General features: G+C 53.1%; 1 protein-coding gene across 2 annotated transcripts; it reads left to right on the forward strand.

Annotated features, from left to right (window-relative positions):
- Positions 1-1,829: 1,829 nt before the first annotated feature.
- Positions 1,830-25,078, forward strand: Cpz (carboxypeptidase Z). 2 transcript variants are annotated; one of them, NM_031766.1, is given in 11 exon segments: positions 1,830-1,989; positions 7,696-7,728; positions 9,610-9,984; positions 12,045-12,257; positions 14,632-14,828; positions 15,409-15,570; positions 16,102-16,260; positions 18,963-19,098; positions 20,399-20,538; positions 23,533-23,632; positions 24,610-25,078. In NM_031766.1, coding segments are annotated over 11 exon segments (1,959 nt in total). In that variant the 5' UTR covers positions 1,830-1,892; the 3' UTR covers positions 24,957-25,078.
- The last annotated feature ends 484 nt before the right edge of the window (positions 25,079-25,562 follow it).

A 25,562-nucleotide genomic window follows, 5' to 3' on the forward strand; every position in this document is an offset into this window, starting at 1 on the left:
GTGAGAGCCTGTGGAGGCTCTTGCCCTGCTCCAGGCTTTGAGTTTTGTGTAGATAAACTCTAGCTGTCAGTGCCGGTCACTTGGTGGTGCACAGGATGCTCTACATACCCTGAGGCCTCTGTTGTGCCTAGCTACCTGCTCTGGTCTAGCGCTTCTGGCAGATGGAGAGGGGGCAGTCCCTTCTCCATTGGGAAAGTATAACCCTGTCTGCAACTTCCTCATGAAGAATAACTTAATGGGGGGATTGCATTGTCTCACAGATGAGCCAAGGTTGAATTAGAGAGGAGAACCTGGTCCCAGGACATCTGGGGTCTGAAGGGTGCTGACAGTAGCTTTGTAGAGCCTATTTTATTGAGTCTGAAGGGCTGTGATCTCTAAGCTGCATGGGTTCCCATGTACTGCTGAGGATGAAGACCAAGGCCCCACTGAGGGCCAGGTCCCATAGTTGCATGCTTTGCGTGCATGAGAATCAGACTTGGTGGGAGAAGGGGAAAGCAAACCTGTAGTTCTCACAGCATTTAGCCTGCATGCTGCCAGTTGGACTCAGAGATAAGGGGCTGAGTCAGGAGCCTCCAAAGGGAAGGTCAAAGGTAGGGGCTGGGGAGGCTGGTGGGCAGATACAAGTGCCCCTGGAAGGGATAGGCTGAGCTCGGGTGGGTATGGCTCTCCCGCCTTGAAGGGCTCTCACTTGAAAGGCTGTGAAAGTGGCCTGTGCTCCCTGGGATGGGTCTGCTTCACAGAGAGACTATAACCTCTCACCCAAGGCTAAGTGGCTTGTCCACAGCCCCCAGCTATCCAGGACAGTTGGTAAAGGGTGTCTATGAAGGCATATGGCCCCTATGAGTCAACTGGGCCAAATCCTTCTACTAGGTGCTACCTTGGTGTCCCACAGGTACTGTCCCTAAGCTTACGACATGTGCACACTGACTGGATCATAGCAGTGGGGCAGAGAGAAGGGGCTGGCAGGCAGATGTGCATGTAGCTAGTCAGCTGTGTCAGGGACTGTCCTGTTCCAAATGGTGAGGCCCAGAAGGAGAGCACAAAGGGCTCCAGGCATCTTTCCTTACTTGGGTGCTGGCAGCCCTAGGGATCTACCCAGTAAGTTCTAAGTGGGGAAGGCGAGGGCGGGGGGACCGGCTGCATCGGAAGGTGCTACCATTCCTCTATGTATAATCTGGAGTTTGGTCACCAGTACATTGCTTCCTCCCACCTCATGACATTGCCTTCAGGCCGCCTTCTGAGGGATAGATACACAATCCTTCAGGAAGGTCCTCTGAGCTAGGTCCCTGCTGGGTCTTGCAAGTGGTGGAATCAAAGTTTAGGGACCTGTCTGGAGCCCCACACAGGGGATCAGAACATTGTCAGCATCCAGGCAGGGGTGCTGCCTCCACCTTTGCTCCACAAGCAGCTTCCACTGGGAGAGAATCCCCACAGGGACAGGCATCAGAGACCTGGCCAACCTCGTTTAGCGGGCTGTGACCAAGGCCTGGCTCACTTCCAGCTGGGGGTCAGCTCTGGGCCAGGACCCATCTTCACTTCTGGTGCTGCAGTCTCCACCCACCCACAAATCAAGGTTTTTAGGCGAAATCAGTAAGCATTTGATGATTAGCTCCCTGGAGCCTCCCTCCCACAAGAGGGCATGTCCCTTTCTTGAGGAGGCGGGGCTCCTCGAGGGTTAGGGGGCAGGTTGGCTTTTATCTGCCTTCTCTCCTCCCCGCCAGCATCCCTTCTCCAGTGTCTGGCGCTGACGATTGTAACCCGACTCCTACGCCGGTTCCTCACCGCCCCCCCCCCCCGTCCGCCCCCCAGCCGCTGGGCCCAGCAGCGCCACTCGCGCTCCCCGAGTGCCACATCACTGCGCCCTCCCGCGCATCCGCGCATCTGTGCCCACCATGCCTACAACGCCGCTGCTGCTGGCTGCGCTAGCTGCTTTGGCCGCGCTGGCCGTTGCTGCGTACCCCAGCTGCTCGCCTGGACCTGACCCCTCCGGTAGGGTCCCAGCCGCTCTTCTGGGTAGATTTAGATACCCCTCCCTTCACCCACCTGGGAACTTTTCTCTCCTTATGGGTCGCAGAACTACCGCCTGGATAGAATGTCCCGAGGGTGCCACATTGTGACCCTTAGCCAATAGAGAAAACTGTTGGGGCACTGGGCTGTCTCAGCATCTGAGCCAGAGACCCCAGGGAGACAGCAGAACTGGGAGGTATCGAGCACCAGCCACTGCCTAGCAGGCACCTGGACTGGTGGGGTTCAAAAGCAGGTCAGAGTGAGCAGGTGCCAGGACTGCAGGACCTCCCTGCAGTCCCCTCTCCTTCCAGGAATGGGGAGGTGCTGGCCACAAAAGACTCCTGACCCTTCAAAACTCCTGGCTGCAATGTGGATAACTTTTTATTTCCGGGAGTGGCCCAGAGAAAGGTGGAATGTTTCAGCAGGGATAGGACAGGGAGAAGGAGGGGCATCCAGGGATCATAACTGAGGGTCCTGAGGGTGGGTCTGGAGTCTGGTGCCTCGCCAGAAGCTGGGCTCCAGTTTCCCTCTTTTCTGGGTGGGGGTACATCTACTTCACACCCTTTATGTCTTTATCAATAGCAACCATCTGAGTCTAGCTGGAGGCCCCAGGGTCTTCAGAGCCTGTGGTATCAGGTGTAGAATTTTAAGAGCTAGGATTTGTGGTCATCTGAGAGCCTGCCTGCTCTAGCCAGGTGGATGCCAGGAACACAATGCCTCTTTTCTTTGCCCTACCCCGGCCTCCCCTGGACCTGCATCCACCCTGCTGTAGATTAGACAGTTCAGGCCAGTTGGCAAGTAGGTACATGTGCGAGTATGTGTGGACCTATGTGCAGACCATGCCTGCCTAGCACTGCTAAAACCTGTAATGGAGACTTGTCTCTGAACTTTTGCTATCCCAGAAAATGCATAGAAGCAAAAGCTGCTACAGGAAGTCTTTCCGGGTCTGCTCTGCACCAGGAGTACTAACCTCAGACCAAGGCTGTCTTACAGACACCCACTTCCTCACTGAGACAGGGCACACAGGTGAGCTCTGTCCCTGGCTGGGCTGGGCATCACCACGACACATCAGGGAATATTTCTGGAGGGAGGGAATGACTTCTTTGGGTCCAGCCTTCCTCTATAGGAACATGCATGGAAGTTTAGAAAGCTTTTAGATCTGGAAACTTCTGGGTTGGCCTGGCAGCTTCCACCCACGCTGCACATCTAAGGGTGGCCACACGACTACCCTCACCCAATCTCTGTGTCCCAGGGGCTTGGTGCAAGCCTGGCATACACTTCTCTGCCCAGTCTCTTCATTGATGGAGGACTCTGGCTCTTCACTGAGCCTGAGTTGGGGTTCATAGCCTTTACTCTGCTGTGACTGGGGACGGGCATGCTGCTCTGCCATCCCAGGGCACTCTGACTGCTCTGTTAGAGGGCCTGGGCCATCGAAAAGGGAAGGTTGAACCGAGGGCAGTTTCCATCCCTGCCATGAAGAAATGCTGCCACCTTGTGGTCGATGTAGGTCCGCCGTGTGGGCTGCTAAGAAAGACTGAGAAAAACAATAAAAACCCAATTCTCTGGAATACTAGTTCAATATTTCCTCATTGGCATAAAATTATGACCGGAGTATGTTCCAGCATTCTATTGCTGTGATAAAATACCATGACCAAAAGCAACCTGGGGTTGATTTGGCTTACACCTCCTGAGGAAAGTCTAGGCAGGAACCTGGAGGCAGGAGCTGATGCAGAGGCCACAAAAGAGTGCTCTTACTTGCTTCCCATGGCTCCCTCAGACTATTTCTTACACACCCCAGGCCCAGGGGTGGCACCATCCCAGCCGCCAAACTCTCCACACCAATCACTGACCAAGAAAATGTCCCTCAGACTTGGCTACAAGCCATCCCGCAGTTGAGGTTCCCTCTTCCCAGGTGACTCCAGTTTGTGTAAACTTGATCAACCAAACAAAATATAATAGCGCAGACCACGTCACCTTCTTTTAAAGCACTATGTCTGAATTTTGCCATGGATTTCACCTTGCTGGTCTCAGGCCTTGGACATCCACAGCAGACAAGATGGAGGGGCTTTCGACGCTGCAGCAGGCCCTCTATGTTCTAAGGAGCTGTGAGTTCAGGCATCAGGGTCTCAGTGTGTGTTGTGGGTGGCAGGAGGTGAGGGAGCAGTTGTGATGATCCACGGTGTCTGTGGCTATGACACAACAGATGGCAAGATGGAGGGCCTCTGGGTAAGCTGCTCCTTCTTTTGCTTTGTGCATGAAAATCAAAGGCCTGGAGAGACTCACCCAGCTAGAAGAGGTGCGATTTCATTCTGTAGATGGCTGCGTAATCCCCAGACACATGGCCCTACTCTGGGTCCCTCCTCTGTCTCATTTTTTTTTTCTTTTTTTCGGAGCTGGGGACCGAACCCAGGGCCTTGCGCTTGCTAGGCAAGCGCTCTACCACTGAGCTAAATCCCCAACCCCCCTCCTCTGTCTTATTCACTTCACTTTACCATGACAAGAAGAGATCTCAAGTTCTAAGCCCAGGAGCTGTGAATGGCTCTCACTTAAGAATAGGGTCTTTCTAGGTGACCTAAACCTGATGGTGAGCATTTTTAGAGGTAAAGTGGGGCTCCAAGAACAGATTGGAGTGAGGCAGTCATTAAGTCAAGGACACTGGGAAGCCTCAGGGACTGGGTGAGGCAAGGAGTCCTCTGTGGGCCTTTAGCAGGTGCGCACTGGTCACATTTTGCTCTGACTGCAGCATCCAGAGCTTTGGCAGGCGAATTTCCACTGCTGTTATCCACTTAGTCTGTGGTGTTTTGTCACGCCAGCTCTAGCAGATAGGTCTGTCATCTTTGGTGTTGTGGAAGCTTGGAAATAGTCGGGATTAACTTGGTGGTTGCTTGCCCCTGGCCACCCCCTTTGAGCCCTGATCAAGTGCTGTTGCCTGAGAGTGTTGTCACTGCAGTCAGTACTTCCTTCTACACACTGTGTGCCCAAGCTATGTCATGCAGACACACCCATGAGTTACCTCATTGTCCCCTCAGCTGCCCCATCAGACAGCATTACTGTTTTTCTCTCAGTGTTCAACAAGGAAATGGGCACGGGACATGTTAATCTCTGAATGTGCTTCCTCATCGGTGCGCCAGAGAGAATGGAAGAGATATGAAGTCATCAGGTTCTATCTTCTGATCCCTGAAGAGTGGTCCAATCTCAGGGGCGGGGGTCCTCGGCGACTTTGCAGAACAGCTTAGGTACAGCCAGCACCACCTTGCCTTAAGTTTCCCTGAGGCTGGCAGAAGACCCAGGGCTAAGTTCAAGTTGATTTTTCTATTCACTCTCATCAGGATCTCACTGAGCGCCTAGGCTCCTACAGAGTGAGCCTTGCTGTGCACTGTATGAGCCTGGAGCTGCAGGAGCAAGGGGAGGTGACTGAAATCATCCCCTCGAGCTGACTGGCTTCCTTCCAGCATCCGCCTTGCTCTAAAGTCAGTGTAGAACAAGATGGTGCCCAGACTGTGAGTCCTGGGAATGGTATCTCTGGATGCAGTGGCTCACAGGGCCCTGCACAGGGTGGAAGTCACACCGGGTCCCCCAGGGGATCCCTTCTCCTGTCCCAACATTGCAGATCGTCTGGGCTTCACTGACAGCAGGTGATGGTACCATGTTCTTGGCAGAGGTCAGGTCAGTTTCCCTTCACTGTTCTCGACAGTGTTGACACACTGTGTCCTCTTCTGCTGTGAGTGGTGAGGGCACATGTCTGGGACACAGAGCTTAGCAGTCTTCTGAGCAGGATCAGCCAAGTGCTTTGAGATCCCTACATGAGGAAATCAGAGCCTTAGGCCACTTGCATGTGCAGCAGGGGGTCTCGAGATGCCCCCTTTGCCTGCTTGTGATCATTCCACATGTGTTGTAGTGGATTTGTTTTCAGGGGTGGGCACCTGCTCTCTTTTCTATCAGGGTAGAGGCTGTGGACCTTCCCAGGGGTACCTGCTAAGGACATTCACAGGACTTGACCTATTGTGTGCGGCCTGGAGCAGAGATAGTGGGGACAGATATTATTAACTGTGGGATGTTGTTCTTGGGTCACGTCATTGCTAGATGTGGGCCAGCATCTAGAACTTTTATAATGTATCCCAAAAGTGATTATTATAAGCCTCATATAAAAGACTCATAAGAATAGTAAAGTGAGACTTGCCCAGGCTCCCACTGCATGGGTAGGTGAATCCAGAGGCATCCACGCCAAAGGCTGGGCTCCTCTGTTCTCCGCTGCACTGACTCATGGTCAGGGCTCTTTACAGCATGGCTAGTGTAAGGAGGGGTGGATGTTCTGGAGTACCAGGGGCCTCTTGTGGCCTGGTACTCACCAGATCTACATCGTAAGAGAGTCTGTGTGAATCTCCCTGATAGTTGAAAGGGTAGAAACTGGGTGTGCCATGCACTCCTGTAATCCCAGCATCTGTGATGAAGGGAGGAAGGGCAGGAGTTCACGATCATCTGCAGCTACAAGGAGCATACAAGACCACCTGGGCTACAATGGAACCCTGTCTCAAAGCAGCAAACCCAAGCCCCCAACTCAAAGATATTAAAATCCTCAGGTGTCCTGTGAGTGCCGGGCAAGGGTATGGTGTCTCCAATGCTGCCCGTCTTATGAGAGCCTGGGAGTAGGATCCTAACTGAGGCAGCCTGGCACATAGTAGGTACACTGAGCACAGTAGGTTTGGGTAACCAAGGTAGGGCTGAGTCCTTGCTGTGTTCTCTATAGGTGACAGGCATAGGTGGCTTGCTCCTGTGTGCATGACTTTAGATCTTGAGGAAAGTCTATGGGTGCCGTGCCCCTGCCAGGCTCCTGGACACTGCCAGGTTCCATCTTCAGAGGACGGAGGACAGGCATTTGCTATGGTCCCTAAGCCAGCAGGGTCCGTCTCCCTTTCCATGCATACACACCTGCTCCTGAGAGACTCCTCTTTTGGCTATGGTCATTCTACCACACTTTTGGCCCTTCCCGGCACAAGCCATCAGAGTGCTTCCTGACCCTACACCACGGCCGGTCCAGTTTAGACCTGATGCAAAGTTTCCTCCTTGGCTCCTTCTCCTTGTACACAGGATGCCTATCAGGTGCTTGACTGAATATGGCTGCTGGTGTTCATGGGGGTTTTATGGCCCCTTCTGAATCTTACTGTGGAGCCCATGAGGCCTGGCCCCCAGGAGGCTCTTGAGACCCCCCAGTTGCAAGGATAGTTTTGTGTCTTTTTTTTTGCTAAAAAGGGGGTCCCAAACTCACACAGCACTGAGACCCCATATTCCTTCAGTGTTCTTTGGGACTAGGTAGCCTGCTTGGATGGCTCCTTGAATGACGCTCAATTTGAGTACAGGGTGGTGGGAGCCATGGGCACAGTCTGAGGCTGATGGCTCAGGACACTGTGGGAGCTGATGCACGGCTGGCTCTGGGGATGTGCGGGCAGAGGGCCCTCCAGGTTGGTTCCAGGCTGGGCTGGAGCAGTGCCAGCACAGCCACTTTCTTAGGCAAGCCCTATGATTTGTCAGACTCTGGCTGCTTCGAGCTCAGGTCAGCAGTGCAATCCAGGGGCATGAAGGTAACAGAGGATAGGACAGGACTTGTCATCAGTGAGTGCCCAGCAAAAGCAGTGAGGGGAAAGGTGTGTACCATCATCTGTCGCTAATCAGGGTTGTCTCTTTTCCCAGGTAAATGTCAGAGACTGGCCTCCACACACAGTGGTAGGTACCACCCCATCCCTGCTTTTTCTCGTAGGAACTCCATGTTCCCCTGACCCCCATGCTGTCAAAGCAGAGATGCTGGCTTCGGATGTGGCTAGCAGGGCAGGCACAGAAAATCCGGTGAAGTGAGACTAAACAGGAGAATAGTCTGCCCTGCCTGCCCAGCTTGGCCTGGAGGCAATGCTAGGGTCCCTCCGAGGTCAGCCCTGTGTTTGTCTCTTGCTATAAGATTCTTCCCTTTCCATGGTGGGGAGATGTTATGCTCAGGGGAGAGCTCAGGGCCTCCTGCATGTTATTCACAGGCTGTGTTTCTAATCCACATCCCACATCAGAGAAGCCACCCTCAGCTTCTGGTCCTGAAGGCCCAGCTGGGTTTGTAAACTTGGACATGTCCTCCCTGAGATGAGCAGGAGAGGTAGGCATCTTGCTTAGTGACTTGAAAGCTATGATTCAAAACTCTCAGGCCAAGGCTGAGGAGACATCTCTCTCCCACCAGCTGTGCACATCTGGTGTCTTCTATACAGAGATTTATAAAACAGGGAAGCATTTCCTCTGTAGAACAGCAGCGCCATAGCTGAGCTCCGTGGCTCGTGTTTGTCATCCCAGCATTCAGTAGGTCAAGGCAGGGATTACCATGGGTTTAGAGCCAACTTGGGCTATGTAGAAGTTCTAGGCTAGCCTGGGCTACAGAGTGAGGGCTGTCTCCAAAAAACCCAAGAAGCTGGCTGACAAGATGGCTCAGTGGGTAGAGGTGTCTGTTGCCAAGATTTACGGTCTGAGTTAAATCCCTGGGGTCCACATGGGAGAAGAAAAGAACTGACTTTTGCAAGTTGTATTTTGATGTCCATGCTCCTGCTGTGGTGTGGACCACCTATAAATAAGTGAATTAAACAAACAAACACCAAACCAACCAACAAAAAAAAAAAAAAACAAAAAACAAGGCCAAGTTGTGCATGCCTTTAATCCCAACACTCAAGAGGCAGAGATGGGCAAATCTCCAAGAGTTCAAGGCCAGCCTGATCTACAAAGCAAGTTCCAGAATAGCCGGGGCTGTTATACAGAGAAATTCAAACAAACAAACAAAGAACAACAACAACAAAAACCAAACCCAAAATAAAAACCCCACACCCCAAAGGCCAGAAAATAAGGCCCAAATCAACATATCTAAAATGCTCTGAGTGGAAGGAAGATGGACGTGAACAGCCATGTCCTTCCCATGCGATGATGGTAAGATCTTGGGTCAGTACCACATAATGTCTCTGATGGGACAGTGCAGATGGTAGTGGCAGAGGGAGAGACTAGAGTGAAGGTCATGACTCTGTGCCCAGCAACTTCCTGTTCAGAAGTGTTTAGAAGTCTAGAAGGCTTTGCCTGACAAATGGTGGTTGCAGGAGGGAGGGCCACCCATGTTGGTCCAGCACAAAGCATCTAATATCACAGGAGTTGGACTCCTTTGGCCTGGCCTACAATGTTCTTGTAACAAGAGGAGAGACATAGCCAGGCCTGCAATGTGCAATCTGAGAGGACTTAACCTTGTCCTGAGGACAGGATAGTCCACATGAGATGGGTTCTCATGAACAACTCTCCTTTTGGCCTGTATGAGGGGGCTCCTGCTTTTGACAATCCACTGGCCTCATCATGCATCCTCAGGCAGGGCAGCTGGTCCCTTTGCCATCCTGGCCCACTTTCTGGTAGGTAGCTGGCTGGGTGCAGTTCCTTCAGAACCCCTTCCTGTGTCTCCCACGGACCCTGCTTCCTCCACGGCAGCCCTGCCCTTGTCTCTCCCCACAGACTGGGTGCTTCATCGTTGCGAGCCCTGGTCTTAGGTGGTATCGACCGGGGCATGGGTCATCATGTGACCTGCTGACTCTCCTTCTCCAGCCACCTGTGTGGACCTGCATCTCAGGACCTGTGCGGATGCGGCCTATAACCATACATCGTTCCCCACACCCCTGGAGCACCGTTCGTGGGAGGCAGTGGAGGCCAGCCCTGAATACACGCTGTTGGGTGTACTGCACTTTCTCCTGGAGGGTCAGTGCAACCCTGATCTGCGGCTGCTAGGGTGCTCTGTGCTGGCCCCCAGATGCCAAGGAGGCCACACACAAAGGCCCTGCCGCCGTGTCTGTGAGGGCCTGCGGGAGGCCTGCCAGCCGGCCTTTGACGCCATCGACATGGCCTGGCCCTACTTCCTAGACTGTACCCAATACTTTGCACCAGAGGAGGAAGGCTGCTATGACCCTCTCGAACAGCTCCGGGGTAAGGCAAGGCTTTGGGGATACTCCAGGCTGCCCATTAGCTCTGGGAGTTACTGTTTGGGTAGACAGGTGTCAGGGGTCTGGTAGGGCTATGTGACACACAGAAAGATGAATTGAGTCTGGGATAGCACAGGCAAGAGAGAGAGGAGCCACATCCTGGTGCTGGCCCTGCTCCCTGTAGACGGGTACCATTCGGTCCTATGAAGGTTTATCTTATTGGTGAGAAACCTAAGGCTTCTGCATCCATGGACTTGGAGGGAGGGGCCTTGGAGTGAAGAGCATCTTATCAAAAGGGGAAAGCGCCCATCCAGACCCGTGAAGGATCCTGTCCATGGAAAGGCCTATGCCCAGCAAACAAGTGGGCCATGAACAGGGTAGACAGAGTGACCAGCTACAGCCACCTTCAGAACTGCACTGCACGGGTATGTCCCTGGACAGGGAATGTCTCAGACGTCCTGGCCAAAGCTGAGCCTGAAGGATGATGTGGGTCATGTGATGCGAGTCACTCCCCAGGCACAGACTGTTGGACGTCAGGGGATGTGGTACGAGCTGCAGAGAGGAGGGCTTGCTTTTCTCCAGGGCCAACCTGTGACAGAGGAATGGGCTACACTGAATGCTAGAGTGAGTGGGTCATCTCAGGAGATGTGTGGAGTCTCAGGGGGCCACTTGGCGCAGTGCCTTAGTGAGCATGGCCATTTCTGTCCCTGGTATCTGCACCTTTCACCTGAGGGGTAAGAAGGAGGACGCTGGGAATCAGCACCCACTGTGCCACCATGGCCCATGGGGCTTTCTGTGGGACAGACACAAGGCCTCTCATACTGTCCCGGACAGGGGTCACCAACAATGCTTCCATCTTGCTTTGCAAGCCCTTAGTCTTCTGTTGCAGTTGGGAAATGGAGGCCCAAGGAAGCAGATAGAGCAATGGTTTCCATAGGAGTCACCGTGACCAGCCATTGATGGATGGGCTTGTTTGTACAGCCGCATCTTTTGGGTGCCTACTGTGTACTGAGACATAAAGGCTGTGGGAAGGGTGCAGACCCAGCAAAGCATGTGTGGGTGGCTGCCAGGGGGTGCACCATGCTGAGCCTGGTCTTGGAGTCTGGTCCTGCCCTGGAGAGGGCAGGTTGGGTTCAAGTGCAGGCGCAGTGGGTGCTGGCCAGCGGCAGTTGTGTCCACGATGGGCTAAGGTGCGGAGGTGGCAAGCAAGGATGGTGAGGAGGAAGGAAGCCAACTGGCTTAGCTGAGCCTGTTGCCCCAAGAGAGCCCAGGCCCTGGAGAGGGATTATTTTGAAACCACCAAATTACTGGGTTCATCAGCTCTTTTCTCCTCAGCAACCATTTTGAGCAAAAAGGAAACCACAAGTAGAGACAACATTAACTCTCTGTGGCCCTGGACAGCCTGCAGGGACCTGCCTCAAGTTTCTTCAGCCATCAGGGCTGAGGAGGACCTCCAGGCTGCTACCCACTGGGCTTCTTCTATGAAAGGAACAGGGAAATGGGCAGGGGGAGGGTCAGGCGTGACCAACACTGTCCCAGCCCCCTCTTCTTCTTTGGGGGGGGGTCCCCCTGTACCAGAAACATTTGGAAACAATCTCAGCAGACTACAGACTGTGGGGAACCACTCTTAGCCACACCGCTGCCTGGCTCATGTGAGTGTTGACACAGTGTAAGCCATGGTACCTGTAAGTAGGAAGGGATGCAGAGCTGTGTCAGGGCCCCCACAGAAGGGTTATGTCAGACAACCACGGCTTAAAGGCAGATTAATGAGATGGCCGCCTCTCATTGTTTTCTGAAGGTCAAGGATTCCTAGGTGCACCTTCTCTTGAACTTTCATATTTGAAAGCCCCCAGGTGGGCACCCACATCTTGCTGTCACTTTTACACTGGAATGCAGACATAGTTCATATACATCTCTTGGGCACCATCCCTGGCTGGCTTGTGGGAGTGCTATCCAGGCGGTCCATGTGTCATCCCACACCCAACTTGTACAGCATTAGAGCTGTGTGTGCCATGAGCAAGTATTCAGTGCACACCCCAGCCCCAGTTCCAATTCCTTCCCCAGGAGAGCTGGATGTCGAGGAGGCTCTGCCCTCTGGCCTGCCACCTACCTTCATTCGCTTTGCCCACCACTCCTATGCTCAGATGGTCCGGGTACTGAAGAGGACAGCGGCTCGCTGCTCCCAGGTGGCCAAGACGTACAGCATCGGGCGCAGCTTTGAAGGCAAGGACCTGGTAGTCATCGAGTTCTCAAGCCGTCCAGGCCAGCATGAACTGAGTGAGTGACCCTGTGAGGCCTGGGTGTGATTCCGCCCCTGGGAGCAGGGCGCAGACCCACTTAGCCTTGGGGTGCACAAGTTGGGAATCCTCTGGTGTCCTCCTCTACTTTTAATCTCTGCACACCTTTAATTCCTGCACTTGGGGGGCAGAGACAGGAGGATCCCTTTGAGTTTGAGGCCAGCCTTGTCTACATAATGAGTTCCAGGAGAGCCAGGACTACATAGAGACCCTGTTTTTTGGGGGGGGGGGGATTTCTCTAGAAAAGTCATATCACTTGAGTTTGGGAGCATAGAAATGAGTTGGTCTCATCCTAACAGACACTTGTCCGAGGAGACTGAGTAACAGCAAGATGACAGTGTAGAGACTCTGCCTTTAGGAGAATGCAAAGTTTTCTGAGAGATTGGAGGCTGGAGGGACTAGGGCAGGTCCTGGAGGGGACACTGGGTCAATGGGCCATGGCTGCCAGAGCTTCACTCCTACACCCTCTATGTGGAATATGTCACCGCCACCACCTGAAGTCTTGTGAGTCATGGACCTGTGTAGGTCTGGGTTCTGATTCCTTTCTCTCTGTTCTTCTGAAGCAGTTTGCAAGGCTGGTGGTGTGGACACAGTGGGTCTTTCACATCAAGGCCCAGTGATGCTAGGTGTGGAGACCTGCTTTGAGTTCTGGAAAATGCTAGATGGCCCAGAGCCTTCAGGACTTCTTTGCTAGGGTGCAAATTAGGAATCTAATTTCGTTACAGTAATTGCTAGTGGTTCAGAGCTGGAGAAGAGACACCAAGCTGAATGTATCCAGGGCTCTAGGATGTCCTAACAGAGACTTGGCTTGGACCTCCATCTGCTGTGAGAGTAGGACTTGGTGACACTGAAAGTTCCTATTCCCAGCACTGAGAACATCTCCAAGGCTCTCCCTTGGTCCCATTCCCCCAGCCCATAGCCCCATTGCCATATTGGTGTAACAGGGCCCATCCTTCCCTCTAGTTCCAGCAGTCTCTGAGTCTGTGGATTAGGACTCTGCTGGGCTGTCCACCCCCATCCAGCTTTCAGCTTGTCAGACTGAGCATTGTGGACATCATAAGGCCAAAGGGCCTGTCTCTCATGGGGCCAGAGGTCATCAAGTCACCTCTGGCCTCCTGCAGAGAATGGGCATTTCCTTGTCGTTTTCACCCTCGGATGTGGAGTCTGAAGGGGTGGATGTTCACACTCACAGCTGCGGGTTGCTGGGACAAACAGGCCTGTTTTCCAATGAACATTAGATACAGCAAGTAGGAGTGACTTTCCATGGCCATGCTGAAGAAGGCTGCCAGGCCTAGTCTAGTGTTGCTGTGACAAAGCCTTCATCCACCCTTTTGCTCATTAATCCGTCCACCCTCTCACCCATACCTGCCCTTTCCTCTGGCCATCATTCGATATTTTATTCATTCACATATCCATCCACCCATCCACTTATCCATTCAGTCATTTGTTTTTCATCCATTTATCCACCCACCAGCCCATCTAACCAGCCTCCCATCAATTTATCTATTTATTCATTTGTTCTTCCATCTTCTATTTAACCACCAACCCATAAACACATCCATCCACCCAACCATCCATCTACCCACCCAACCATCCATCCACTTATCCACTTATCTATCTGTCTGTCTGTCTGTCTGTCTATCTATCTCTACTCATCCATCTATATATTCACTCATCCATCATCCAACCATCCATTCCACCCACTCATCCATCTATCTATTCACTCATCCATCTGTTCATCCATCCATCCATCCATCCATCCATCCATCCACTCATTCATCTATCTATCTATCTATCTATCTATCTATCTATCTATCTATCTATCTATCTATCTATCTATCCACTCATCCGTCTATCTATCCACTTATCCATCTTTCTTTCTTTTTTTTTTTGGTTCTTTTTTTCGGAGCTTGGGACCGAACCCAGGGCCTTGCGCTTCCTAGACAAGCGCTCTACCACTGAGCTAAATCCCCAACCCCAGTTATCCATCTTTCTATCCATCCGTCTACCCACTCATCTGCTCATTCATGCATCTATTCATCCTCCCTTTCCAGAGCCTGATGTTTTACCGATTAGGCATTGATGTGCTTGACTTTTTGCACAAACACGGGCAATAGGTATCAATAGAGGTCACACACATCAATAGCACCCTATATTCTCATAGCACCCTTTATTTATGCTAACAGTTGTGACAAAACATAAGATATGAGCTCAAGAATTGAGTGTCCAGATAGCTCACAACGCCCAGAGACTCTTGAGTCAAAGCGAGTAGGAATCCCTCCCAGTACACCCAGCACACCCTTGCTAGACCCTGTCTGTGAGACCACGCCCCATATCACAGTTTCTCCCTGCAGTGGAGCCTGAGGTGAAGCTCATTGGGAACATCCATGGCAACGAGGTGGCAGGACGGGAAATACTCATCTACCTGGCCCAGTACCTGTGCTCCGAGTACCTGCTGGGCAACCCCCGTATCCAGCGCCTGCTGAACACCACCCGCATCCACCTGCTGCCATCCATGAACCCTGATGGCTACGAGGTGGCGGCTGCAGAGGTAGGAACTCCCACTGCCTGCAGAAGGGCTGCCTCCTCCAGCACTCGTAACCTTTGACTTTACTCCTCATAGTTGAGGGTCTATTTGCAGCCGTCTCCCTAGGTGAGCAGGGCTGAGCAAAAGCAGGGGTCCGGCGACATTCTGCCAGATGGACGGGCAGGATGTGTACTGAAAGAGCAGAGCCGTGGAGTATTGCTTTAGGACAGGGCTGAGGATGTAGCCAAACATGCAAGATAAGAAAGAGTCCGGAGGAGAGAGTGTGCTGACGGAGGATTAGAGAAGCTCTCTAGAGGAACAGAGTGACATGGACAAGAGCCAATCTCTAGAGGAACAGACATGGGCAAGAGCCAATGGAAGCAAGAGGCTATGGAGGGCACAGGTGTTCCATGCATGGGAGAATACTTCCGGGCCATGATGCTAGTGTTGAGGGAAAGGATATGTGGAGGCGAAGGAGGTGGGAGGAAGGGCAAAGGTGAAGCCACAGAAGCCACAGTCCTGCCAGAACCTCTGTCCAGCTGAAGCCTGAGCTGGAAGACGTGGGGTGGGAGATGTGGATTCTTGACTGGGCCCTTGTGTTCAGGGTGCTGGCTACAACGGCTGGACCAGTGGGAGGCAGAATGCACAGAACCTGGATCTGAACCGCAACTTCCCTGACCTCACGTCAGAGTACTACCGGCTGGCCTCCACTCGCGGTGTGCGCACGGACCACATCCCCATCTCGCAGTACTACTGGTGGGGTAAGGTAGGAGCTGTGTGGCCCCTCCCTAGGGCACTGGCCCCTCTGAGCCTCAGTATTTGGCCTGTAATGTAGGCCCATCCCTTGTTGGGGCAGTAACAATGTATCGAGTGCCCCAGTGTTCAGCACAGATGGTGTGAGTCTGCATCCTGCTGGAGTGCTCACAGCCCAGATACTTTCCCAGAAGCCCTGAGTTCTCTCTCAAGAATGGGTTTGACAGGAACCCCCTCCTCTGTAGCAAGTGTAACCTGCTTTATGTTAGGACCATTGCTAAAGCTAGTGGGGCCTACTCAACGCAGGCACTGTATGCTCAGGAGATGCAGGGGCAGAGAGCTCCTCAGCTTCCAGGAGAGGTGACCCGACCAGGAGAGTCAAAGTGGGCTCCAGGCTGAAGGACCAGCACATACTCTGCAGTGACCAGAGGGAACTGTAGTGACTGGACAGGAGTTCTGTTGGATCTGGGGTGTGTGGGAAAGGCAGACATTGGAGGCCCAGCAGAAAGGCAGAATCTTGAAAGCAGTTCTCCAACCCCGGCAGGTGGCCCCCGAGACCAAGGCCATCATGAAGTGGATACAGACCATTCCCTTCGTCCTCTCAGCCAGCCTGCATGGGGGTGACCTGGTGGTATCCTACCCCTTCGACTTCTCCAAGCACCCCCATGAGGAGAAGATGTTTTCTCCCACTCCGGATGAGAAGGTGAGAGGTGGACACCATGCCGAGGCTGAGCAGGTCTTCTGCTGGCATGACCATTTCTGTTCTAGCTCATAGGCATGGCTGAACCCTTGGGAGCCTCTTTGCTTGCTTCCCTCATATCCAGCAGAGAGCAGTCTTCCTTTTCAGTGTCCTCAACCTTAGGGAGGAGCTCTGGCCCTGTGTTGTGTCTTTCATGTTGTTCCAGATCTCACCAGCAGGGGGCAGTGCTGCCACATGCATGGGGTCCAGTGGGCTCTGAACTGGGTTCTCTGCCTGGGCTCCAGCTTAGGTGCAGAGGTTAGGGGCGGGGCTCTGGCCCTGCTGCTGCTCACGGGGTGGGGGTGGGGGTCCTTGGGTAAGACTTCTTAGGATTGCTTTTTTCACAGTCTGTGAGACCGAGTGACATTGGGACCCTTCCAGGTACTCCCGCCCTTAAAGCTGCCTTGCTCTGCCACCCAACCCTATATTTGTTGCGATTTGGGACAGGAAACTGATCATTCTTCCCAGTGTGGATGAGAAAGCTGGCAGAGGGAGGGAAGGGCTCAGCAGTGCCCGGTGTCCTCCAGGTCTGGAGCCGATCCTCCATTCCCTCTTGTATTACTGGAGGCTGCAAGCTCCCGTCCCGTCCCAGGTGGGGTCTGTGCAAGTCTGGGCTAGGTTTGGTCTCCTGGGGAGTCAGATAGGAGCAGAGCCTGGTGTACCTTCGAGGGCAGTTTTCATTTCAAACCTAGGAGAAAGGACCTGGAGGCAGGGACCACCAAGATGGACAGGGGCTCTCTGATCTCTGAGCAACCCAGCCAGGCTGCCCCTGAGCCCTGTTGAATACTTGTACATCAAACTGGTCTTACCCAGAACCTTCCTGGGTCACAGTGGAGAAGGAACTTCTTCCTCCTACTTAGTCCAGAGAGGAAGACAAAACAGACAAAGGAACAAAAACAAACAAAACAACAATAACAACAAAACACGCCAGGACAGGACACTTAGCCTCCATGAAGAGTCCCAGAGGCTGGGGCACAGTGTACATAGATGTGTGTGAATACAGGTGGACTTGCATTCACGTTTGCATTTGCATATGTATATGCCTGTGTTCCCATGTGTGTCAGGGGAGGAACCCCAGCCTGGCCTGGACTTAGAGGGGGTTTCCCTTAGGGGGCAGTGGAGAACAAGGGCAAGGATGAGGAAGACCCTCCCAAGCATGGAAGGGTGCTTCAGGCACAGGCTGTCCGAGACCTCTATGCAGCCAGACTGGGCTCAGTGCCTCACACTTGTCAGCTGCAAGAGGTGTGCCAGCAGTGTCCATATCTTCTGACTTCTCAGCCCCAACTCTGCCCATCGGCTCACGCACTCGTTCATTCAGTCATTCACCCATTCACTCATTCATTTACTTATCCATTCCCTATTCATGCACCCACTCTCTCTCCCGCTTCATTCATTCAGTCCTTCACTCAATTATTCATTCACTCATTTACACTCATTCACACATTCACTTGCACACCCATTCAGTGTGGGGGTCTCGGATCATGTGCCTCCTTAGAGGGGATGCACCCCCTGGGTGGGCAGGTGCGCTCTGAGCGTGCCCAGCCTCTCAGCCTCAGGGCCTGGGGATGTCTGTAGCGGGGAGGTTCACCTCAATGGGTCCCACTAGAGTCAGAAGAAATGAGCCTGCTCCCCAGACATCAATCCTCAATCAATAACGGTGCAGCCTGCAGCCAGTGGCAGGCTCTGTGGAAACCACAGTCTCAGGAGAGGTGGGGAGAGTGTGTGAGGGAAGGAGCTGGCTGGCTGTCCCAAGAGACATCTTTGCCAGTGCTCCATCCTGCCAGGGAGAGTCCTGGGAGCCACACTCATAGCCCTCAGCCCTTCTTACTTGCCACAGCCCTAGGAGTCAGCACAGCTGCAGCTCACCATGGCAATTAGGCATTTGCCGGGAGGTCAGGGAACTGTGCCCAGTGACCTGGGTTCCTGGGTCTCTGTAGTTGTTCTGCCCCTTCCCCCTTTGTTCCTTCATTCTTTCTTTCATTCCTGTCTTTGTTTGTTCTTTCTTTCCTTTTTAAAAAAAAATTATTATATTTAAGTACACTCTAGCTGTCTTCAGACACACCAGAAGAGGGCATCAGATCCCATTAATGATGGTTGGGAGCCACCATGTGGTTGCTGGGAATTGAACTCAGGCCCTTTGGAAGAGCAGTTGGTGCTCTTAACCACTGAGCCATCTCTCCAGCACCTATTTCTGTTTGTTTGTTTGTTTGTTTGTTTTGTTTTGTTTTGCCTTTGATACATAGTTTCTCTGTGTAGCCCTGGCTGCCCTGAACTTATTCTGTAGACCAGACTGGCCTCAAACTCAGAGATCTACCTGCCTCTACCTCCCAAATGCTGGGATTAAAAGCGTGTGCCACCACACCCACCTCCGGCTGCCATCAGGCTGCCATCATCTACACTCCTCACGGTCAGGCCACGCCTCTGCCCACATAGTCTGCAGTCAGGCCACGCCTCTTTATATCCTTGCTCTAAGCCAGGCATGAGTTTCATGCGCCTAGGATTTTGGGGACCATGGCTATAACCTCCTTCCAGCCTCCACCCACAGGACCCTGGAGGAACATGGGATGAGATAGAAGAGTGGGGTCAGTCCAGGTGCTGGCCTAACGTTTAGATAGATGGAGGAGGACTGCAGAACACCCACTTTCCTTCTCCATCTTCATCTCCAGATGTTTAAGCTGCTGGCCAGAGCCTATGCTGATGTCCACCCCATGATGATGGACAGGTCGGAGAACAGGTGTGGGGGCAACTTCCTGAAGCGGGGGAGCATCATCAACGGGGCGGACTGGTACAGCTTCACTGGAGGTGCGGCCTGAGCAGGCGGGTGGGCGGGGCCTCCCTCAGCAGAGCCCTGGCACTCTCTGCAGAGTCGGGTTGGAGTCTTAGTCACCATCTTCCTGGAGAAGGGGAACTAGGATGAGCTGGTCCTGTGACTTTTGGCAGCTGCTGTTGAATTTACTTTATAATCAGCCATGTGATGATTCCACTCGTGACCCAACCCTTGCTGCTTGTTAGGGGTTGAACAGGGCTGCTAGGAGCAGTGGCAGAGCCCGGGAGAAGCTGACAGAGGACTTTTTGGTTCTGTGTAACAGGTCCTAATGGTTGGGATGTATTTACTGTGTAAATATCAGGGCACTTGTACTCTAAGGCTTCCGGGTTTTCCCAAGCTCAGCCTCTGAGTCCTCACTGGCTGCTGGGTGCTGGGTGAAGGTGTCACACGTGCACTGCGGGAGGCACATGCTATGCACCCCCTGGAGCCCCCTCCCCCACAGCAACAGCCACTGTTCATCTGATTCCTGCTGTACCCCAGCACACTTGGACCATTCTGCAATGGACAAGAGGGCAAGAGACAGATTCACAAGGCCTGTGTTAGCAAGGCCAGGGCTTGCTCGCCTGAAAAACCTGTCTCCCCACAATCCTACTCAGGCAGCCGATGGCTACCTTTCTCATGTGCTCCAAAGCTACTGTTTGGCCCTTTCGTGCTACCAGGGACTAGCACATGCCATCTTCTGGGGTATGAGAGCTTCCCTTCTTCCCAGGATTCAGGTAGATTGGCTCCCCAGATGCCAGACAAGGTCCTACTGTTGAGGCTGACTGGAGAGACCAGTAGGCTTCCTTCCAGCAGCCAGCAAGGCCACAGGGCAGATGGACCGTGGCAGTCATGAAGACTGTGGCAGTGGTAGCTACAATGGAAGAGTTCATAAATGCAAAAGTCCTTAGAACGGAGGGGGAGGGGAGGGCATTGTAGTTCCCCCGACTACTCTCCTGGGAAATGATCAGGTCTCCTTGGGCTGCTGTTAACTCTGGGCTACTGTCTGCTGTGGTCCTTGTCAGACCCAATAGCTGGGACACAGAGGCCCATGTGGTACCCTGGCTAGTTCCTCTGGGAGAACAAGATTCTAATCCATGAACTCTGATACCCACCTGTCTGAAATCAAAGTTTACCTCTGTGGCCCGGTCAGGGCCTTCTACTCCTGTCCTTGGGGTTGTGCATGGGAGAACAGTGGTTGAGCAAATCATCTCTACGTGCAAAGTGGTGCAGGGCCTGGAGTCTTGGGCCTGCCGCAGGCTCTGTGCCCTTGACACCCAGCTGCCCACCCCACAGGTATGTCTGACTTCAACTACCTACACACCAACTGCTTTGAGATCACAGTGGAGCTGGGATGTGTGAAGTTCCCACCAGAGGAGGCGCTCTACGGCCTGTGGCAACACAACAAGGAGCCCCTACTGAACTTCCTGGAGATGGTGAGCCCTGCCCTCTGGAAGCTTCCTCTAGTGATGGAGTCCAGCTCCACCCTTAGGCTCCGTCTTCCTGGCTCTGTCTGGGGCTCAGTGGAAGCATCTGTCGGTGACTTCTCAAGACTGGGGCTTCCTAACCATATCTCTTCCCACACACCCTGAGGAACGTCAGGTAGATGCCCATTGGGTAAGAATCTCATACCTGTCAAGCACGATTGCTAAAGGGAGCAAGGGGGCTGGCAGTCTTTCAGAGGGGCTGGCAGCCTGGAGGGGGTGCTGGTCAGCCTCCAAGCCCTGGGGGGTTATCAGGAAGAAGCAGGTGAATCAAACTGAATCTTGATGGAAGAAAAACCAGGGAGGAGCGGGTACTCTCTGAGCAGAGGGGCTGCAGTAGGCAACTCAGTGAGGCACTGGAGACCTACAGGGTCCCTTCCGGAGAAGGTGAGTGTGGCTGCAGGAGTGAAGAGGGCATTTTGTATGGGAGGATCTCAGAGGTGATGATTCTGGGATACAGGCTGTTCACAGATCAGAGGCCTCTAGACTGCCTGAGCGAACCTGCTTATCTTTATGGAGGTCATGTGGGCATAGGTGGGCAGGCAGTGATGGGGTGGCTGGAAATACATCCTCAGAGTCTTCCATTGGATTCTTGGGCTAGGGTCTGCTGGGTCAGAGGAAATAGGTACCTGAGCCCAGTGCTTCACCTGGCACAGCTCACACGAGTGCTATGGAGCAGGCACAGAGAGCTATAGAGACATAACTCCTCCCGAAGAAATCGGCACATTCAGATGCAACGTGGCCGTGGCAAGTGCACAGTGCTCTACGGTTGGTCCCGCCCCTAGATGGTCCTGTCCTAGGCAGCCCCACCCCTAGATGATAGGGCTTGAGAGAACGGTCAGTGTGGCCACAGAGTCACATGGCTATGACAGAGTGAGAGAGAGAGCAAAAGGAGTGGCCCAATATGGCTTGGCAGTTGCCTAGAATTTAAGTCTAGACTTTGTGTCCCCAAGCTCGGTCATTGAGCCCTGTTTGTTTATCCTAGAGTGATCAGGAACCTTCCACCAGGTAAGAACAGTCATAGCCTTGCTAGAGCAGCAGCAATGGGAAGAAGACAGCCCCAGGTAGCACAGAGTGTGGCCATGTGGCCATGTGTTTTCTGTGGTAGCTGGCATGTCATTCAGGTAGGCCTTGGGGCAAAGCTCAGGCCTTTCTGTGGTCGCCTGGGGAAAACAAGTTAGGAGGGGCTTTGGTGGGACTGGGATCGCTCCGTGGATATTGTACATGAAGTCTCGTGTATGAAGATTTAATGGCAAACGGAGAAGTGGCCAGTCGGGCAGCACTCGGCTTACTCTGAGACAGATGACCCCCAGGAAATCGGGCTTGGATCCTGATAAGGATCGGGTCTGTCAAGGCCAATTGAGGCCACTTTCACGGTGATCCTGAGCAGGCCCAGGGGTGCGGGGCGGAAGAGGCAGAAGCAAGACTTCCTGCTGCACAGCTCCAGGCCCCAGGGTGGCAGAAGAGGACCCCAGTTGAAGTGCAGATCAGAGACTAGGCAACTGGAGGGAGGCCTCCCATGGACAGGCCCTGTTCCCTTGAGGGGCAGAGGAGACACAGATGACCACTCAGGAAAACCCAGCAGGGAGAGAGAAGCTGGGCTATGGGGTCATCGGGAATGACATCCTGGAGGCTGAGGAGTGGGGGTATCTGAGGGGTGGGAGAAGGAGCCAGTCAGGGCTGATGTCCAGAACATTCTAAGATAGCAAAGGTGTGGAGGGTGAGTGGATGACAGAGGTCTAGAGGGATACTCATGTCAGGGAGCCAGAGGCTAGCCATGGCCTCTGACTCAAGGGGTGGCTTTATCCAGGTCAGCTGAGCTGGTGTCATGTGTAGGATTCAGTGCCTTTCTGCGAGTGAGGAGGAGCTGGGGTAGCATGGCGGCCTCTGCACTGTCAGTTTTCCTCAACCAACAACTTTGCATTTAAAACCCCTCCTCTTGCTCCCCAGGTTAGCAGTTCTAGTTTCTGCTCCACAGAACAGCAATCCAGGCTCAGAAGCACCCAGGCGGTTGTCACCCGTCCAGGGGTAGCCAGCTAGCACTTACATGTTCATGTCATGAGAGTTGAGCTCCCATTCCGTGCCAGCCACATTCTACATGCCCTCTTTCCCCCAACATTCAACACTGTTGTGCTTGTTTCTAAACTACAGGAGAGAGGTGACTAGATTGTTATGTCTGCCTCAATGCCACTGGGGGATCAGGAAGGAGGGTGGCAGCCACTGAGAGCCGCTGGCTCTGAGCACTGGGGACATCTGGGATTATTGGGTTCCTGACTTTGCTCATCTTAGAGGCACTGTGAGCCCTAGGCGTTATTGGCAGCTCTGGCCCCACTTAGACCCATTCTGTAGCTGAGGAGGCTGAGTGTGAAGAAGCAAATGGTTTGCTGGGGAGAGGAGGCCCTCTTGAGTGCAGAAGGCACAGGGTGTGGCTGGGAAGCAGAAGGGCCAGTTCATAGTAGGGCTGAGTCTGTCCCGCTCTGTGGCTGTCCTCCATGGGTCTTGAGTTTTACTCTGAGGATACTCACCAGGAGTCTGGTGTGTAGATAAACACATGCAAGTGTAAGTAGTGGGTTGGGGGTTCGAGGCCCTAGTTTGTGTCCTCACTAGGCTTCCTTCTAGAACCTCTGCTCGGAAGGAACCATGAATGCCTGCCTAGGCTAGGAAGGTATTGACGCTCAGATGCTGAGGACAGAGAGTGAAGGTTGTCCGCAGTGTCTGGGGTCAGCAAGGAAGTGAATATGACCCTTAGGCAGAGCTGCAGTGTCAGCCCAACAACCCAGAACATACGAGACAGGTTGCCAGAGATACCTCAAACAGAAAACAAGGCTCCCGGAATGACTATACTCAACTATACAAGCAGAATCCCAATTCAGGATCCCACGGGCACTGGTGCGAGTGACATTGGGGTTAAACATTACCTCTGTACCTTCTCTCTGGTGCCTTTAGGTACACCGAGGAATCAAGGGTGTGGTGACAGATAAATACGGAAAGCCCGTCAAAAACGCACGGATTCTAGTGAAAGGCATCCGCCATGACGTCACCACAGGTGAGCAGCAGCCTGCACCCGTCAGTGGGTGAGGCCAGAGCAGGGCTCCTACTTCACCAGGTTCTCTATCCATTCTCGGCCAGGTTGGTGAGGGAGGGGTCAGATCCTGGAGCTACCCCCCTCAGGGGTCCTATTCATTCAGGACCCAAGGTTCATGCTGGGACGCTGTGGGTAGCATGCTTAGTTATTTTGCCTGTTGCTGGGACAAAATCCCTGGCAAGAAGCAACCTAAGGAGGAAAGGGTTAATTTAGTCTCCGAGTCCATCCATCCTAGAGAAGACATGGTTATAGGCTCTACCTTCTAAAGGTTCCACAGCCTTCCAAAACGGCACCCCTAACTGGGCACCAATTGTTCAAACACATGAGTGTATGGGGAACACTTCTCATTGAGCCCACGACACTCTGAAAGTTGATTTTGTCTCACATGGGCTTTGGTTGTCCTTGGGCCTTTCCCAGCTGGAATCATAGTCCCCAGTGCTGGAGAAGTGGCTCTTGCAGAGGACCCAGGTTAAATTCCAGCACATCTGGTGATTCATAGCCATCTGTAACTCCAGTTGCAGAGGATTCAATGCCCTCTTCTGACCTCTGAGGGCACTATGTGTGCATGTGGTACAAATGCATACATGTAGGCAAAAGATTCAACTGCATAAAAATAAAAAAATATTTTAAATGCAATTAAAAATAGATGTCTATAATATGGGACTTGGTGACAACATTGTCTGGTAGAGGGAAAACTTGCAAGTTAAATGCCTGAGGACATGGTGAAGCCTGCCAGGAAGAGGTGGCATGTAAGTAGGGCTTTGAGGCATGAATAGGAGTCTGATGAAGAGGTGGAGGACATTCTAGGAGGCAAATGCTCATCCCACCCTGCGCTAAGGCCCATCTACCCCCATCTGTCATGCAACCTTCTCACCCTGACTATCATGCTTCTGCCTCAGCCTGAAGCCCTCTGAGAATTGTTTCTATTCTATTTGAAGCCCCTGATGGTGACTATTGGAGACTCCTTCCCCCGGGTTCGCACATCGTTATTGCTCAGGCCCCTGGCTACTCCAAGGTAATGAAGAGAGTCACCATTCCCTTGCGCATGAAGAGGGCCGGCCGTGTGGACTTCATCCTCCAGCCTCTGGGGACAGGACCTAAGAACTTCCTTCCTGGACCTTCAAGAGCCTTACCTCGGTCCCTGGATCCACAGGGAGCGCCTGCACAGCTGGATTTTGAGCCCCCCAGGGCGCGTAGGCAGCCAGCTAGTGGGAGCAAGCCATGGTGGTGGGCTTACTTCACATCCCTGAGTCCACACAAGCCACGCTGGCTTCTTAAGTACTAGCACCCCTCTCAGGCCCAGCCCTGATGTCCACCTCCACGGCCCGGGCTTCTGTCTGGAGTCTGCCAGCCACAGACATCACACACAGCCTCTGCGGCTTATTAAAGTGTGTTTACCCACTGTGATGAAAGGCTCTGTGTAGAGCGGGAAGGAACTGGGTCCTTGCCTACTGAGGCAACTCAGACTGGCCGTAGTGAAAAAGGCCCTAGGTGGAGCTCTCTCTGCCCCCGGTTGTAGAACTGGAATTATCTGGGCAAGGCCCACAGGACTGCCATCCTTTCTCTGGTCTTGGAGGCTGAGCTCTGGATCCCGCTGCTGCAGGTTAAGTGGCCAGGAATCCTCTGGATGGGAAGAGTAGAGAGACACAGGTGAGTCCAAGGCAGGATCAAGGCCTCAAAGACAGAAGAGTTAGCACTGGAATCAATGCAGCTTGACTAAGATCTGCCTTTGCGGGTCTGACTCTGGGGCCCAGTTCTCCTTGGGCTTCCTTCATTCTTATGTTGCTGCCAGCTCAGGTCCAGAGACCTTCCATGATCCCATGTCCTCCTTAGTTGGTCTTCATCTCTCTCACCATAAGGTTATAGCACCAGTCCCGGGATTTACCAGATT

This window comes from Rattus norvegicus, chromosome 14, assembly GCF_021556685.1.
Source record: "Rattus norvegicus strain SHRSP/BbbUtx chromosome 14, alternate assembly SHRSP_T2T, whole genome shotgun sequence".
In the NCBI taxonomy this organism is placed as follows: Eukaryota; Metazoa; Chordata; class Mammalia; order Rodentia; family Muridae; genus Rattus; species Rattus norvegicus.

What these genes read in the sequence shown, in the direction of transcription:
- Cpz (XM_087584422.1), top strand. Translation starts at nt 1,893, where the DNA reads ATGCCTACAACGCCGCTGCTGCTGGCTGCGCTAGCTGCTTTGGCCGCG. An exon ending in CCCTCTCGAACAGCTCCGGG is followed by an intron (nt 9,985 to 12,044) that starts GTAAGGCAAGGC and finishes TTCCTTCCCCAG; the next exon opens with GAGAGCTGGATGTCGAGGAG. An exon ending in AGTACTACTGGTGGGGTAAG is followed by an intron (nt 15,571 to 16,101) that starts GTAGGAGCTGTG and finishes CAACCCCGGCAG; the next exon opens with GTGGCCCCCGAGACCAAGGC.